Source organism: Carassius auratus, chromosome 17, assembly GCF_003368295.1.
Source record: "Carassius auratus strain Wakin chromosome 17, ASM336829v1, whole genome shotgun sequence".
Taxonomy (NCBI): domain Eukaryota; kingdom Metazoa; phylum Chordata; class Actinopteri; order Cypriniformes; family Cyprinidae; genus Carassius; species Carassius auratus.
In genome coordinates, this window is record NC_039259.1 from 22,876,120 (window position 1) to 22,891,636 (window position 15,517).

At 35.4% G+C, this 15,517-nt stretch overlaps 2 protein-coding genes across 6 annotated transcripts; one reads left to right on the top strand and one right to left on the bottom strand.

The window, feature by feature from the left end:
• Positions 1–2,490: 2,490 nt before the first annotated feature.
• Positions 2,491–7,632, bottom strand: LOC113117637 (ketohexokinase-like). Of its 4 annotated transcripts, XM_026286434.1 has the most exons (9): positions 7,414–7,632; positions 7,153–7,269; positions 6,248–6,382; positions 5,855–5,989; positions 4,350–4,422; positions 4,039–4,185; positions 3,208–3,296; positions 2,906–3,063; positions 2,491–2,810 (listed from the first exon to the last, which is right to left on the bottom strand). In XM_026286434.1, exons 1-9 carry the CDS (start codon positions 7,503–7,505, stop codon positions 2,722–2,724), a joined length of 1,035 nt encoding a protein of 344 aa, XP_026142219.1. In that variant the 5' UTR covers positions 7,506–7,632; the 3' UTR covers positions 2,491–2,721. The 4 variants fall into 4 exon arrangements, with proteins under 4 accessions (XP_026142219.1, XP_026142222.1, XP_026142221.1 ...); XM_026286437.1 differs by lacking the exon at positions 6,248–6,382; XM_026286436.1 differs by lacking the exon at positions 5,855–5,989.
• Positions 7,612–12,267, top strand: LOC113117636 (ankyrin repeat and EF-hand domain-containing protein 1-like). 2 transcript variants are annotated; one of them, XM_026286433.1, is made up of 10 exons: positions 7,612–7,744; positions 7,855–8,243; positions 8,438–8,637; positions 9,471–9,620; positions 9,706–9,829; positions 10,084–10,918; positions 11,022–11,248; positions 11,677–11,804; positions 11,877–12,014; positions 12,099–12,267. In XM_026286433.1, exons 2-10 carry the CDS (start codon positions 7,871–7,873, stop codon positions 12,159–12,161), a joined length of 2,238 nt encoding a protein of 745 aa, XP_026142218.1. In that variant the 5' UTR covers positions 7,612–7,744; positions 7,855–7,870; the 3' UTR covers positions 12,162–12,267. The 2 variants fall into 2 exon arrangements, with proteins under 2 accessions (XP_026142218.1, XP_026142217.1); XM_026286432.1 differs by lacking the exon at positions 7,612–7,744 and having other exon boundaries at positions 7,769–8,243.
• Positions 12,268–15,517: the final 3,250 nt, after the last annotated feature.

Sequence of the window (15,517 nt, forward strand, 5' to 3'; positions counted from 1 at the left end):
GTTCAAAACACTAAGCAGACTATACTGTTCATTGTCTCAAACACAATGAGGAGTGTTCTGGTACTCAAGAACCGTGAGTCTGTTGAATAGAATTCCAGTCAGTGACTGATGGTGAAAGTTTTGCCACTGTCTATGACTTCTCCATTCAACATGTAAAAAGTCCATACTGGAGTTGCTAAGCAAAATGTCAAAGCAAAATGTGATTGAAAGCATGTTCAAAAAATAGAAAAGACCCGCTGTTTCTGGTTTTTAGAGGCTTATGCACAGAAACGCTGTGAAGGAGAGGAGTGCACAATACATTTAATTTTCCATGTCGCAAGCCAGAGAAGTCGTTTGGAGATTGGCTTGTGTTTTAATGGAAAGAAAAACATTTCTGGGTGTCCATCCATAGTCATATGGGGATGTAGTTTATGATGAATAATGACCTCTGCTTGTCAAGTCACTGGTGTCTAGACAAAGTGTTGGTAAGTGAACCTCCTGCCCTCTTTCTGATATGGGCCACCATTGGGAGTTTTTATGTTTGTTTGTTTTTTCATTTCTTCATATTGCATTGCTTTTATAACGTTGAGAACTCTAAATACAGTACATAGGGAAAATCAAAAATCTATTGTTTTGCTCTTTTCTTTGATAAAGTCAGCATGAAATGGCATTCAAAATCCTTTTTAGTTTTGTAATGAAACACATTTCCAAATTAAACAGAATAGTCAATGTAAGTAGGATGAAACATTATTTTATTCATCAGGGTTGGATTGGATCATCCAAAGTGTAAAATGGAGATGAGCTGAACATGAAATTTCAGTGGATTGAGAGGAATCAACATTGGCATGCACATTAAGGAGTCTTTTTAATCAGGATGAGGAGACTGATGCCTAACTTCCCCTTTGAGAAAGTCTCGACATATCCAAAAAGACAAGCTTTTTCACTTTTTTTCAAATCAGTTGTATATTACTGCAACAACTAAGTCATGCATAACTTTTAACTACTAGGCTACATAGCCCATGATAATAAATTGCTATTTGGCTACTGGTTACCTTCTCTTCTCAAATCATATTCATGTTCATGTATTCATGTTTGTGGCTGAAAAGAAAAGTTGGTTCTGAGGTCCAGTAAGTTACATTTACATTTCGATGACATATTATGAAGTTATTTGTTCTTTGGAATAATGTGCACTGATAAATGTGGTTAATTTCATGCTAAGTATGTTTACAGTTGTACAGTTTAAAAGTAAGAACTACTGTACCTACAGTCACAAAAGTTACTTACATTTGACATAGATTGCTACAGATTTCTAGGCATGTGACACAGTATTTCCACAAATTTGAGAAGAGTGCATTTTACAGTATATCAAAAACGTAGGCTTAAAGGAATTCGGTTTGTATAATTTTCCCCTAAGTAAATGTCAGACATATATTATCAGACAGACAGGGTGTCATTAATGCACATTGGGTGTGGTAAAAGAATCCGTGTAGTTCTGGCCAGCTGTGTCTAAATGGGACTGGGTGGGAAAATGTCACGTATCCTGTTTGTCTTTCATTTATGTTCACTTCACATCTTTGTCTTCCCTTGTCTCTTTTTCTCTGCATACAGTGCAAACACTCAGGCATGTGCTCCCTACTGCAGTAGAAATGCTTGCCAACACTTCAGTATCAATCAGGGAACAATATCCCTGAACTCCTTCTCATAACTCATAAGTATTATCAAAGCACTGTAGGATAGTATGCTCACAATATTTTTTCTTTAGTACAGGTTTAGGTTAAAAGTTTAGACTAATGTGTTCATAAAAGGCTCTTATGCTCATCAAAGCTGCATTTATTTGATAAAAAGTACAGTAAAAAAGTAATACTGTGAAATATTATTTTATTTAGATATTCATTTGGTGCTCTTATTAATAATAGTTATTTTTATTATCAATGTTGAAACTGCTTTTGCTTTTTAATACTTGAATGTAAATTGAAGCAAATAGTTTTTTGTTGCATTATGAATGTTTTCACTGTCACTTTTGATCAACTTATTGCATCCTTTACAAATAACAGTATTCATTTCTTACCCAAAACTTCTGAAAGAAATTGTATCACTGTATTCAACATTGATAATAACAAAAAATGCTTCTAGAGCTGCAAATCAGCATATTAGAAAGATTTCTAAAGGATCATGTGACAGTGAAGACTAAAGTAATAATGCTGAAAACTCAGTTTTTGGTATCACAGGAGTAAATTAATTACACTTTAAAGTATATTAAAAAAGAAAACATTTTAACAGTCATTTTAAACTGTAATAATATGTCACAGGATTAATATTTGTAATATTTTAGTATTTTTGATCAAATGCATTTTTTTAAAGAAAATATGTATATGTATAAAAAATATTATTCCTAATATTTGACTGGTAGTGTACACAAAAATTCTAAAATGAAATTTATTTTCTTTTTGATATCGCAATTTTACAGTTTTTTTTTGTTTTGTTTTTTAAGCGGAAGTGAAGGGTTGCAAGTTGTTTTCTTCAATTTATTGATTCTTAATACAGAGGAACATCAGTAGGATATACTGTACCACCATAATTTAGACTTATTCTTTGCATAAACATTAGTCTTTTCTATGTGAAGCACCATTTTCCAGTACCTCATCATGCCTTGACAATGACTACTGTTTTACAACGCTAGTTAAGTTTATCATCATGCTTCATGTCTGTACTACATTCCAGCTGTGCACCTCTCCGCCATGTTCAGTGTAAAATTCCATCATATCCGTGGATGCCGCATTTTTTACCCGCAATCTGGCAGCCAAATGTGAGAGCATCCTGCAGGCTGCCCCCTGCAGAAAAGAAAAAGGATCCAGTTTGGTTTAAATCCACAACTTACAATAACCCCTTACTTCTTTGTGTTTCAGAATCAGACCTTCATCCTTACCGTTTGAAAGGGAATATAACACAGAGGCATTAAACGTATCTCCTGCTCCAAGAGTGTCTACAAGCTTCTCAGGCGGGAATGCATCTGAATGTATAATTACACCATCGGGACCCATAGCATCCGCTCCCTTTTCTGCCCAGGCACAAATTAGGGTAGCTCTAGACACACAAGAAAACTCATCTAAACAAATGGAACAGCTAATATTTTAAAAAAGCACAAACTTAAGCAGTGATTATGAATAGACATGGCCAGAATTTTTGGATCACTAATGACATCTAGTGGAGGTTTTAAAACTGACTCACCCCTTTCTCAGACGACCGTAGATACCCTTCAATGCAGCAGCGGCTGAGGTAAACCCAAAGTGCTGGGCCACATCCTTACTGACAAAGACCTGAGTGAAAGCAGCCACTGATAAACAAGCTGTGTAGTGTACAAACATATCACAAATGTTTTACCTGACCTGCATATATAATCGGCACACTCAGATTTCCACAGAATTTAAATGCACTGCTCCTTTAAATCTTCTGCTGATTGCATGTTCATTTATTAAATATTTTGTTGAATTTTGTTATTATCATATAGTAGGACTTCAGCTCCCAGTTTTTTAAAAATCAAAGCAAAAAAAAAAAAGAAATATTTGTGGAATCCAGATTGTGTATAGGACCTACTTATAAGTCATATATTTTGACATTTTTAAATATATTTAAAATAGTCTTATTTAAATATATTTATGTAATATATTTAATACAATAAAAACAATACTATTAAGCAATATTATTAACATTTTAAATGTATTTTTTTCATACGGTCACAAAGCTGAATTTTAAACAATTTGAAATCAAAATCTTTTATAAAATTATAAATTCTGATCAATTTAATGCTTCCTTAAATGATCATAATAATAAAACAATAATCATAAAATAATCATTCTCACCCCAAACATTTGAACGGTAGTATACATACATTATAATATACACAAAATATTTTGAATAAATGTTCAAAATGTAAATATTTAGAGTGATCTGACAGTCCAAAACCAGTTTACAAAGAACATTTGACGATGTGGTTAATCCACGTTAACAAAATGTGTTTTATTCATGTGAAGCTTGTTTAAATCATGTAAAAAATCATACCAAATCACCAAGAGGGAAGAGCTGATAGAGGGGTTCCCTGGTCTTCTCTATTTCCACAGAGATGGTGATTCTGTTCTTCTCTTCCTGTTTGCTGTTATACTCTCTCACCCTCTCAATCATCTTCACTTGTTCGTCAGCGTTACGGCCCTGAAAATGCATTCATAAAACAATCAGCTTTAGTTTTCTCATTATTCTCTGGAATAAAGCTATTATATTATATATATATAACCTAAATAGTGTTTCAGTGTGAGTAGTGTGAACTTGGAGTGTTACTATGAAGCAAGTGAAAGATATTTGGCAGACACTCTCACCTCCCAGTGGATCCACTTGTACTGGCTCAGGTCCACCTTTGAAAAATCTTCTACAGAAACATCTGGTAAGTTTCTGATTAAGCAGAGAGAATAGCTGATGAAAGTTCTCTTGTATTTCAGACTACAGCAATCAGTGTTTAAAGAACGATCAGTAAATAAAAATTGTACTTTGTGTACATGATAGGTCACTATCCATTATTTTGACATGATCTGCTATAATCATATTATTAAAAACTGTTTACAGTCACAAACTGAATCAGTGAAAGGTCTGTATAGTGGAAAAACCCAAGATTATTGCCCTAGACCGGATGCCTGTCGGTTTGTATACGGTAAGCATTTGATAACAATCATCAGTACAAATAGTCAGCTTTGTGCTGTGATTACAAGATAATTGTGATTATATACTAAACCAAAGGCGGAAAATATTTTGGAAGTTCTCAAAAAAAAAAGAAAAAGAAAAGGTTTTAGACTAGAGATATTATTCAAGGCCTAGGTAAAAATAAGTGTTGTTTTATATATTAAAAAACAAACAAAGCAATTGAAAGTGAGGACAATATACATTCTTAACCACGGAGATAAACCTTAACCAGGTGATATTTTTTCTTCACAAATCAAAAATTCTGTGAAAAAAATATCACCATTCAGATTTTTTCCCCTCAGAATTCTGACTTTTTCTCAAAATTCTGAATCACAATTCTTTTTTTTTTTTTTTTTTTTTTTACAGAATTCCAAATAAAAAGCTATTCGCAACTTTTTCTCACAATTGCTGGTTTATCACACAATTCAAACTTTTCTTTTCAGAATTGTGCGTTTATACTGTATCTATAAAGTCATGCGTTTACATATAAAGTCAGAATTGCAAGATATTTATATCTTTAACTGAGATTATATTATATTTTTCAATTCTGATGAAAATGCCAAAACTGTGAGATAAGTCACAATGACCTTTTTTAAAGAAACAAGCTCACTGAATGACTGGACGTTACACAACTTATTACACGGGTGCTTATCAAATAAATTTACATGATGATGTGAGCTTCATAATGATATAAAAATTCATTTATATAGTTTAGTGGTTAACATATACATATTCCATTTTAAATATTTGGCCATAGAATGTAGCAACTGATCTTTCAGAATCATGTAATTCTGAAAAGTCAGAAAGCTGTGGAATAAGCTAGTTAGTTAGTAAGCTTTGACATTGTGTGCTGTTGTGTGTTGTTTAATAATCTTGTATAAAACAGACATTTAATAGTAAAACATAAATTAACTGAAAATAACAAATTCCCGACAAAAATTAAGCACTCAAATTAATGCATGCAATGTCAAATTGTCATGATTTGTTAATGGCAGCTACTTTAAGTCTAAATTATTGTCAATTACAGCAGTGCCATTGCGGAAATACTTTCTTAGATTATGTTAGAGAATGGGAAATGGTAATTTACCAGGTGCCCATCTAACTTTGGCTATGTTATGATTGTTGTAACTTTGGATGCTACTCTTACGTGTCCGAGAGCACGACAGTGCGCGAGCCCTTGGTGGGACACACCACACAACAGGCACACGGGGTCTCACCCCACGGCTGCCAAGCCACACCAGATATGTCCACCCCACGCCGTGCAAAATCCCCCACGATGAAACTAGTGCAGCAAATAGAGAGGCATTGCAGTGACCCATATGCACTACTGAGTGATTTGCGAAGAAAAACATACAACAGGCTCACAAAGCGTGCCAGAACTTTGAACCATTCACCTTTAGTGCACCCTTTAAAGGGAAAAAGCATTACCACTTTGAGCAGTTAGCATATTTTCCTTGTTTTGATGTGATCTGCTGTGACAGCCATCCTGTGAGGAAAGAGCTTCATAGTACTTACAGTACACACAAACTCGCACACAAACCTGTTCATATGCAGAATTGTACGGCTTCCTGTCGTCACACTGCTGATTACTACAGAAGCTGGAAAGGAGCATTCAGCATGCTCCAGAAGAAGAGAGATGTCAATCTTGTACATTTGAAAGTCATTCAAGATGAAGCTAGAAGAACAAATTACCAAGGAAAAGTATATCTATAAAGAATACATGTGTGCAGTGTATATAAACTTAAGTTGTGTGTCGGGCAGGAAATTGCAGGAGTAAGAAAATTTGAGTGTGTCACATGACCTTTCAGAAATCATTCTAATATAATAATTTGATGCTCGGGACATTTCTTATTATCAATGTTGAAAACAGTTGATTTACATAATATTTTGGGAAAACCAATGTATTACCATTCAAAAGTCTGGGAAAAGTAAGATTATTTTCAAATAAATTAATAGTTTTATTTAGCAAGGATGCATTAAATTGATCAAATGTTACAGTAAATATAATTTGCTATTACAAAAGATTTTCTTTTTTCAAATAAATGCAAGATTCAAAGAATTCTGGAGAAAAAAAAGTATGGTTTTGGCAAAAAAAATTAACAGTGCAACTGTTTTCAACATTGATAATAAATATCTCTTAAGTGCAAAATCAGCATATTTGAATGAATTTTGAAGGATCATGATGAAATTCAGCTTTGCTATCATGGGGATAAATTACAATGCATATATCAAGTACATACAATAACATATAATAATTAATAATAGAAAAAAATAGTTATATTAAACTGTAACAATATTTTTCAACATGACTTTATGTGTTGTATTTTGACCAAATACACGTCATTGCTGAAAATAAGGAACTCCTAATAATCATGCATGTATATATAAAGTATACATAATATTTTTAAAATGTTGTTGCATAATAGTAGGTATAAAAACACTTACTCAGCTACTGGTCCAGGAGCCAAGGACCCCATAAAAGCACACGGGGCCCCAAGAAGAGACAAAACTGTGCACGTGTTTGATGCATTTCCTCCCCTCTGCCATCTCTGAGACAAACACCTAACAACCAGCTGCACGTTATTGTATAACACTTATATACATGCTCTTTATGGTCTGATTATGCGTTCGGAACGCTAACGCTAAAAGTGCATTAAAATAAATAATTAGCTATCATAGGCCTACATTATTATCAGAATTTCTTACCTGGTATCAGTATCTTCTTCCGGGTATTTATCAACAACATTGATGATATCTAGACACACCAAACCAATGCTGAGTATCTTTTTGTCTCCCATATTCTTCCTGCAGAACGAAATCCTGAACTATGGACACGAGACGAAAGGTCATGACGTTACACTGTTCCACACAGGAACGGGAGAACGTTTATCTTTCAGTGAACTGGAGAGCGTAAACATGACACGAAGTCTAACGGCTTTTACCGAGTGTGGCCGAAAGTGTCAGCGCGAGCTGAACACGATGATTTCCGATTTTTACCGAGTGCAGCCGAGACTTTGCTGTCAGTTACGTTTTTGTAGTAAGTTCTAAAAACGCATTTGTTGTTTAAATATTTGAATGTACACATGATCTGACAGGCTTTCAGTTGCCCCACTGCCATGTTTTTAATATGATTTATTATTTTTGAAGACTAATAGATAAGAGAATGGAGGAGACTTCAGCAAGTGTGGTAAACTGGGTGGCGGAAGGCACCCTCGAGGTCCTCCAGATCTATAAACTCCTGCAATATGTGCGGGAGAAAAACAAAGCACAGATAAATAAGATGGTCGACGTGGGTGTATCCAATCTGCTAAATCTGACCGAACCCAAACAAGGACTCGGTGCTTTGTACCAAGCCTCTCTGGACCGTGATGAAGACTTGGTACGGTTCCTTCTGTCACTGGGAGCCCACCCTGACATACAGGACAAGAAGGGCCGCACACCACTGATGCTGGCTGCACAGTTGGGCTACTTCAATATTGTGTTTCTTTTAATCACAAATCATGCAAATGTGAATCTCACAGATGAAGAGGGAAAAGGCAAGAACATCTTTTTATGTTCTCTACAATTTTAATCGAACTTGTTTACAGTGTATTTACCTATACCGATACGTTAAAATTATTATATAGGTACAAAAAAAAGGTAATGCTTTTGTTCTTTGAAATATTTTTTTATTGTAATTTCCTCGGTTATATTTAGTATTGCTTTTACTAATTATCCTCTTCATTTGTAGGGGTGCTGTTCTACTGCATCTCTCCAGCTAAAGAACATGCTCTCTGCCTGCAGATGGCGCTCGGCTGCAACGCAGATGTCAACAATGTTTCTAACTCAGGGAAGCCACTGCTTGTGTTCGCCTGTGAGCATGCGAAGGACTGTGAAAATCTGTGCATAAACATTTTGGAGAAAGGAGCTGATCCAAATGCAGTGAATCAGGTTGGAGATCTGTCCTCAAATCATAGCACAGAATCAGATTAATGTTCCCTTATATGTTTGACACAGCAAGAATCCAAAATTGTATGCATAGATGATTCAAAGTTCTCTTTTACAAATACATAATATTACAACTACTTTTATAGCTCATATAGTATGATATAGTGACAACATGGAGCTCATATTAGGACTTTGAAGCTTTATTTAGATGTCCAAACTGAGCAATATTTCGCAGTTGCTAATGGCCATAAATTATTATTTATATGGCCAAAAAATCTGATAGCATCATAGCTTGTAATGTAGGTCAATGAGATCTTTATAACGGTTTCATAGGCTACTTACATAAAATGCATATAAATATTAATTGTCACTCTCTCTTTCAATAATTTGTCTTAGTAAGATTAAATATTTAGCTTTATGATTAAAGTTCTGTAGATTAGACTTTATTGTGGCAGGTAAAATATATAATACAATGCAATACAATGATGACTGAGAGATGAAAAAAAAAGTTCCCCAGAAGCCTAATATATCATTTTAACATGATTTAGAAATATTGCTTACAATGTAAGGTTATTCTTAAATCAATAAAGATTTATATATCAAAAAGACTACGTTTTTAGAATAATACTAAAAGGCCTTTTAATTGCTAAAAAAAGTAGTAACTATCGATCAGATGACAAAAGTTATGTTTTTTCAGCAAAGTTTTGATCATATTGGTAATTTGGAGTCTTTCTAATTTTCCATATAAAATATGAGACAGTCTGTTTAATAGGTCAGCATGAAAATGTGGATTTTGAGTTGAATCAGTATATTTGTTATGTTTTGGCTCTCCAAAGTTGACAGGATGCTCTGCGCTCATGGAGGCATCTAAGGCTGGTGCTGTGAAGCTTGTCAGAGCCATTTTACAAAAAGGAGGGAATCCTGACATGCTTGATCAGGAAGGACGATGTGCTGCCCACTTTGCCGCAGAAGGAGGTTTCCTTGAGGTTATGCCATGGCATTCTGAATAGCACAATAGCACATTCACCTTTGTTTCACTTTGGAGACTATTACTGTCTCTGCTTTGTTCAGGTTTTACAGGTGCTGTCTGCATACTCTGCTGACTTGGGTATCAGCTCGACTAAGGGTAACACACCACTGCACTTCGCTGCGGCTGGCGGCTTTAATGAGTGCTGTAGATTCCTGGCCCAAAGAGGTAGGCTGGGTCTAATGTCTTTCCATTTTCCCCAAAACAATTACTGTCTAAATTAAATAAACATTGACCTGATTCAAGCTGAATACCGACACACTACTGTCTTCAGTAGAGCTGCTTATCAGTGAAATGAACTTGTTTCACATCACATCAAATTTCTATTGGAATGTCTGGATTTTACCAACAAAATCTTGCAGAACAATGGTAAATGTGACCGCACCTTTATTCATGGGAGTGCTCTCTTTTGTCTACAACAGGATGTAATCCTAAACTGAAGAATCTGGAAGGTCAACTTCCAAGCCAAGTCGCCAAAAGCAATGGCCACAAAGCTGCCCTGAAGGAGCTCAAAAAAGCAGAGAAGATGCATGTGAAGCTTTCTGCACCCGATGCTATAAACCCCAATGAACTCTGGGCCGTCACCCTTCACGACTGGTCCTGTGAGCACGAGACAACCTTGCGCAAAGCCTTTGAAATGGCTGAGGGACTCGACAAACGTGTTGAAAACATTTCTGTTGAAAATTTTGTGTCTTCGCTTCAAGCGCATCAAGCTCCTGTAAGTAATGAGAACCTACAAAGGATCATCATGGAACATGACAAAAACCGTGAAAGTGTCGTCAACATAAATGACTTTTTCAAAGGCCTCAAGTACCTCCAGAAGGCCTTTGTCATCTCATCCTACGCTCCGAAGCAGGCTAAGAAGGAAAAGGGTAGCAAGGAAAAGAAGAGTGGCAAATCTGCCCCATCGTTACCCATATGCATAATGCCACCTGAGCAAATCTCAATAAGAGAGGACAGTGGACTACCTTACTACCTGATCGAGATCTACCAGCCATTTACTGACAGCAACCGGTTCAACCCAGACCGGCCACCAATTCACCCCATTGAGAATGATTCGGCTTGGTATATCGATGAGTCTGAAAAGACCTATACCAACATCCATTATTGTGTGAAGACTGGAGATCTAGAATCTCTCAGCCTGGCGTTTACCCAACAAGTGCCTGTTGATGTCAAGGATCAGTTCTTTAAGACGCCACTCATGACAGCATGCAGCTGTGGCAACTACCAAGTAGCTAAATTCCTCATTTCACTGAGGTAATGCTAAAAGAAAACTGCAGATTTAATGTAATTGGAGGACCATTAGACTGTGTAATTAAAAAAAAAAAAAAAAAACATTGTTTATTTGACTCCTCTGTAGGGCTGATGTCAATGCAGCTGACCAGTTTAACTGGACGCCCCTCCACCATGCTTGCCATGCAGGTCATGTAGACATTACCATCATGCTGGTGCAATCTGGAGCCGTGGTGGATGCAGTGGCAATGAATGGAGCAACTCCACTCATGAGAGCTATTGAAAGCTGTCGATTCAGCTGTGTAGAGTATCTCATCAAAGCTGGAGCCAATGTCATGGCAAAAAACAAGAGAGGTGCTGGGTTTGATATTGAAATGCCTCTATTTTTTCTACATTATATTATTTTTCGAAAGTTTAATGTCATTAAGACTTAAATTAAGAATTTTAAGGATATTTGAAAAAGTCTATATATAGGAATAAATTAAATGTTACATAATATATATATATTATGTAAATATTTTTTAAATGTAATTTATTCATGTGATATAGGGTGAAAAACCTTTTCAGCAGCCTTTAATCTAGTCTTTAGTGTCACATGATCCTTCAGAAATCTAATATGCTGATTAATTTTGTGGAGTCCATATTTAAAAAAAATCTGGATTCTTTGAAGAATTGAAAGTTCAAATTTAATTTGAAATAGAAAACTTTTGTAACAGTAGTCTACTATTTGTATATTTTTCTTCATTTATTTAAAAAACAATTCAATATTTTTTTATACACAGACCAGAATTGCTTGGACATTGCTATAAATTATGGCGATGCGAGAATCATTGCTTTGCTCATGGCCAAATTCAGCAGAAAGGACAAAGAAAAACCAACTTTAAAAACAGCCTCTTCAGCACAAGAAAAGGTAAAAGGGGAAATGCCCTTCTTTCTATAGCTATAGTTTGGATGTTTAATGAGTTATATTCTGTTTTTGCAGATGCGTATTCGGTCACCAGCACCATTGGTTTCAGCAGCTGTGAAAAAAGACCTGAGAGACAATATCATAGTTAAGAACCCAAAGTTCAAGATTAGAAGTGGCACCAACAAGTCTGACATCAGCTTTGTTCCCAAAGCCGTAAGATAATATAAATATAATATAAAAATAAAATTTCTAATGTTCGATAGACACTGAGAATTTCTGATGTTTTCTGCATTCTAGCTTTGGGGGAAACATCTTACCAACAGTTCGCAACACACTGAGAAGTCGAAGGGAACACTTTGACAAAAAGACGCTTCTCAAGGACTTCATACACTTCAACAGAGCATCCCAGAGCTGAATGGGATTGAATGACTGGGGTGGAATAAATTAAATGTCTCTGTGCAAAACCTGCTTTGCATTCAGAGCTACTGTCTTTCTTTTATTTCTGAAAAATGTGTCTTTCCAAGACTTGTTCGTCTTTTGTCATTTGAGAAAAAAATGAAAGAAGGACCACAGAAAAACCATGTAAATCCCTTTTCTTGACAGTGGATAAAAATAACCTTTCAAAATCAGTCACTGAGATGCACAGTGGTCACCTTAGTGTTCTGCCATTTGGTATACTGCTGTACAAACCCCTGACTGAGAGCACCACCTGCTCTATAAGCCTTTTTCCTTTGCGCTTCTCCTGTGACTTTGGCTCTAATCACCAACCCCCACTGAACACAGGAAAAGGAGATGTCAGTCATATGTTTCAAGGTAACACATTAATCATTGTAAGTGATTGTGTCATTCTGATTGAAATATGCATGAACACGTGCATGATTTAAATCATCACATTGGCCAGTAGGGGGCAATCAGACACAATAATGCATAATTTAATGCACCATTTTAACTTGGGACAACATTTTGGTTGACAACAAGACATTAATAATAGGTCTGCTTATGTATTTAAAGATTAAAATTAGAATTTTGTCTGGATATGTTAAAGGAAGAAACACTGAAAAGTTAATTTTATTAATGTAGGCCAGATATAAAATATTGTGTACAAGAAATAATTTGCACAGCACATAGGTGTTGTACTATGACTCTGTTTAGAGGTGTTTAAATAAATAATTCTCCTGAAAACTAATATGTATTCAACCCCTGGCCATTAAAGATGTAGGTGAGTTTGTGTCTTCATCAGAATAGAAATTTAGCATTCCGTTACTTGACCAACAATGGATCCTTTGCAGTGAATGGGTGCCATCAGAATGAGTTGATAAATCATAATAACACTTCCTCTAGTGCAAAGTTTATATATATATATATATAGAGAGAGAGAGAGAGAGAGAGCTGTTTTGGTCTTTTGTCACAGTGTTTGATCTGTGCATATTTCTCTTCTGATTGAAAAATTTGGATATTGAATATGTATTAATCATATTTTAGAAGCAATGGTTTGGAGTTAAAATTATTTAATGGATTTGTATATTACAAACACAGTTTCTCAATTCACAAGAATGATGGACTGGAGTGGTGTGGTTTATTTGTGGATTATTGTGATTTTTCTTTTTTTATCAGCTGCTTTCATTCTGACGGCACCCATTCACTACAGAGGATCCACTGGTGAGAAAGTGATGCAATGCTAAATTTCTCCAAATCTATTTCAAATTGCAACAAATCCATCTTTTTTTATTATTTATTTTTTTTATTTTTTTTATGGATGGCCTGAAGGTAAGTCAATTTTAAGCAAATCTTCCTTTTTGGATTAACTATTTCTTTTACAAGACCCTAAAAACCAGACAGCTCACTCTATGTCTAAAATGTACTTTTAAATGCTGTTCGTCTCCATTGAATGTAAATTCTGCAAAGCTCAATAGAAATTCAGAACACCTGCACATTGTTGTTCACAGGCTCTGACTCGGCACGTTCGCATGAAAGGAGACACAGAGGAGTCAGCTGGAACTCTATCTGTGCAGCCGGATGTGATGATAGTTCAAGTGGCCATTGCAGCAAGGACAAGACACTGAAGATATAAATTCTTCTGCACTACAGACAGAAGCAGGGCAATCAATAGACATGTTAGATTCGATATTATTAAATAATTAATTCATACTGTACACCAGGACTGTTAAAGCGCAAGGCCTTAAAAGGATGAGGAAATGATAATCGGCTCCAGTGCTGAAGTTAATTGCCTTGATGATGTGGCACTCACAGACACACTCACCTCAGCTCCTAATCTATAGCTCCAAAGGAAAAAGGAAGAGGAGGGGGAAAGGAGAAAGGTGTCCCACAAATGAGGAGGGAGAAATATGTAGAAAAGCAGATGAAGGTTATTCAATAAATGAAGGTGAAACAAGTATCAAGTCCAAATGTTATCATAACATAATATAACATAACATTCTGTTTTTTAGGACACTATTAGTTTTAAATAAATTGAAATGTATTTATAATTCCAGTGAATGCCAGTTGCTCAAATCAGCATTCTAGTGACTCTAAAGAGAAAGATCTACACTGTTAGAAAAATGGTACAAAGCTGTCAAAATGTTCTTTTAAGAACTGTTCTCTGAAAAGTTCTTTGGGGAACCAAAAATGGTTCTTCTATGGAATCAGAGTGAAAACCACTCTTGCGTCCTTTATTTTTAAGTGTATAGAATACACTTTCAATAGGACAAAATGTGTTTACGGTCGAAACAGGTCAGTACCATGGAATCAAATATTGAACCTTTATTTTTAAGTGTGTGAAAACAGACTTCCACAGTGTATAGTACTGTGCAGTAAAGCTTGTATTCCATTCTCTGTCTTTAATATATGACAGCCTTTCATATTTTTTGTGTTTATTCCAATTATGGTCTAAAATACCAAATTGTAAAAGATCATAATTAATGGTTAATTTGCATGTTCAAGTTAGTGGATCCAGTTTGACCTCATCAGATATTTGAGAGTGAGTCCTTTAAAAACTGTGATGTTCCATGCTGCTGAAATATGCTGAATGTCATATGTATTTGAATCATTAAGATGCGCACATGATATTTAGAAAGGTGGCTCTCTCTAAATCTGCCTCTTTTTATTACTTCACATGTATTTTCTCCTATATAATTATCTGCATCTGCAGCAGTGCCATTAACCCTACACAAAGATGGGATATTGTTTCTGCTGCTTATTCACAGTTCAGCATGCAATCATCGATGGTAGGCAGATGATGAGGTTAATGACAGATTTCCCACCTTTTTTTTTTTGTCATGAGCAACAAGGGCTCTTTCTGATATGTTGTGGGGGTGGGTTCTGGCAGTGCTGATTGACAAGAAAAACTGAAGAGAATCTGGCTTAAATAAATGAGCTTTAATTGGTAACAGTATGGGTCCTGTAAATGCGCACTTGTGTCAAAGAATTCAGGATTAATCAGCACTTGCTCTGCCGGTACGAACAGAAAGGAGCTGCAATGATATGTAAATCACATCTCATATTAAAAACCCAATTCACAACCTAATCTGAATTTAAATGTTATCAATACATCAGTGTGACAGACTTCATTCTAGATAACAATGGCATCTTCAGACAGTAAACAAGACTTGGGTGCTAAAGACTAATAATCTTGTAAGTGTAAATCAATATATTTAGCAGGGTTTTTCTGTTTGTTGGATGTTGCACTGACTAGCATTACTGTCTCATTTGTATGTGCT

What these genes read in the sequence shown, in the direction of transcription:
- LOC113117637 (XM_026286434.1), bottom strand. Translation starts at nt 7,505, where the DNA reads ATGGGAGACAAAAAGATACTCAGCATTGGTTTGGTGTGTCTAGATATC. An exon ending in ACTGTCGTGCTCTCGGACAC is followed by an intron (nt 4,423 to 5,854) that starts GTAAGAGTAGCA and finishes CTGCTTAATCAG; the next exon opens with AAACTTACCAGATGTTTCTG. An exon ending in TCTTCCCTCTTGGTGATTTG is followed by an intron (nt 3,297 to 4,038) that starts GTATGATTTTTT and finishes GCTTTCACTCAG; the next exon opens with GTCTTTGTCAGTAAGGATGT.
- LOC113117636 (XM_026286433.1), top strand. Translation starts at nt 7,871, where the DNA reads ATGGAGGAGACTTCAGCAAGTGTGGTAAACTGGGTGGCGGAAGGCACC. An exon ending in ATCCAAATGCAGTGAATCAG is followed by an intron (nt 8,638 to 9,470) that starts GTTGGAGATCTG and finishes GGCTCTCCAAAG; the next exon opens with TTGACAGGATGCTCTGCGCT. An exon ending in TCAGCTTTGTTCCCAAAGCC is followed by an intron (nt 12,015 to 12,098) that starts GTAAGATAATAT and finishes TCTGCATTCTAG; the next exon opens with CTTTGGGGGAAACATCTTAC.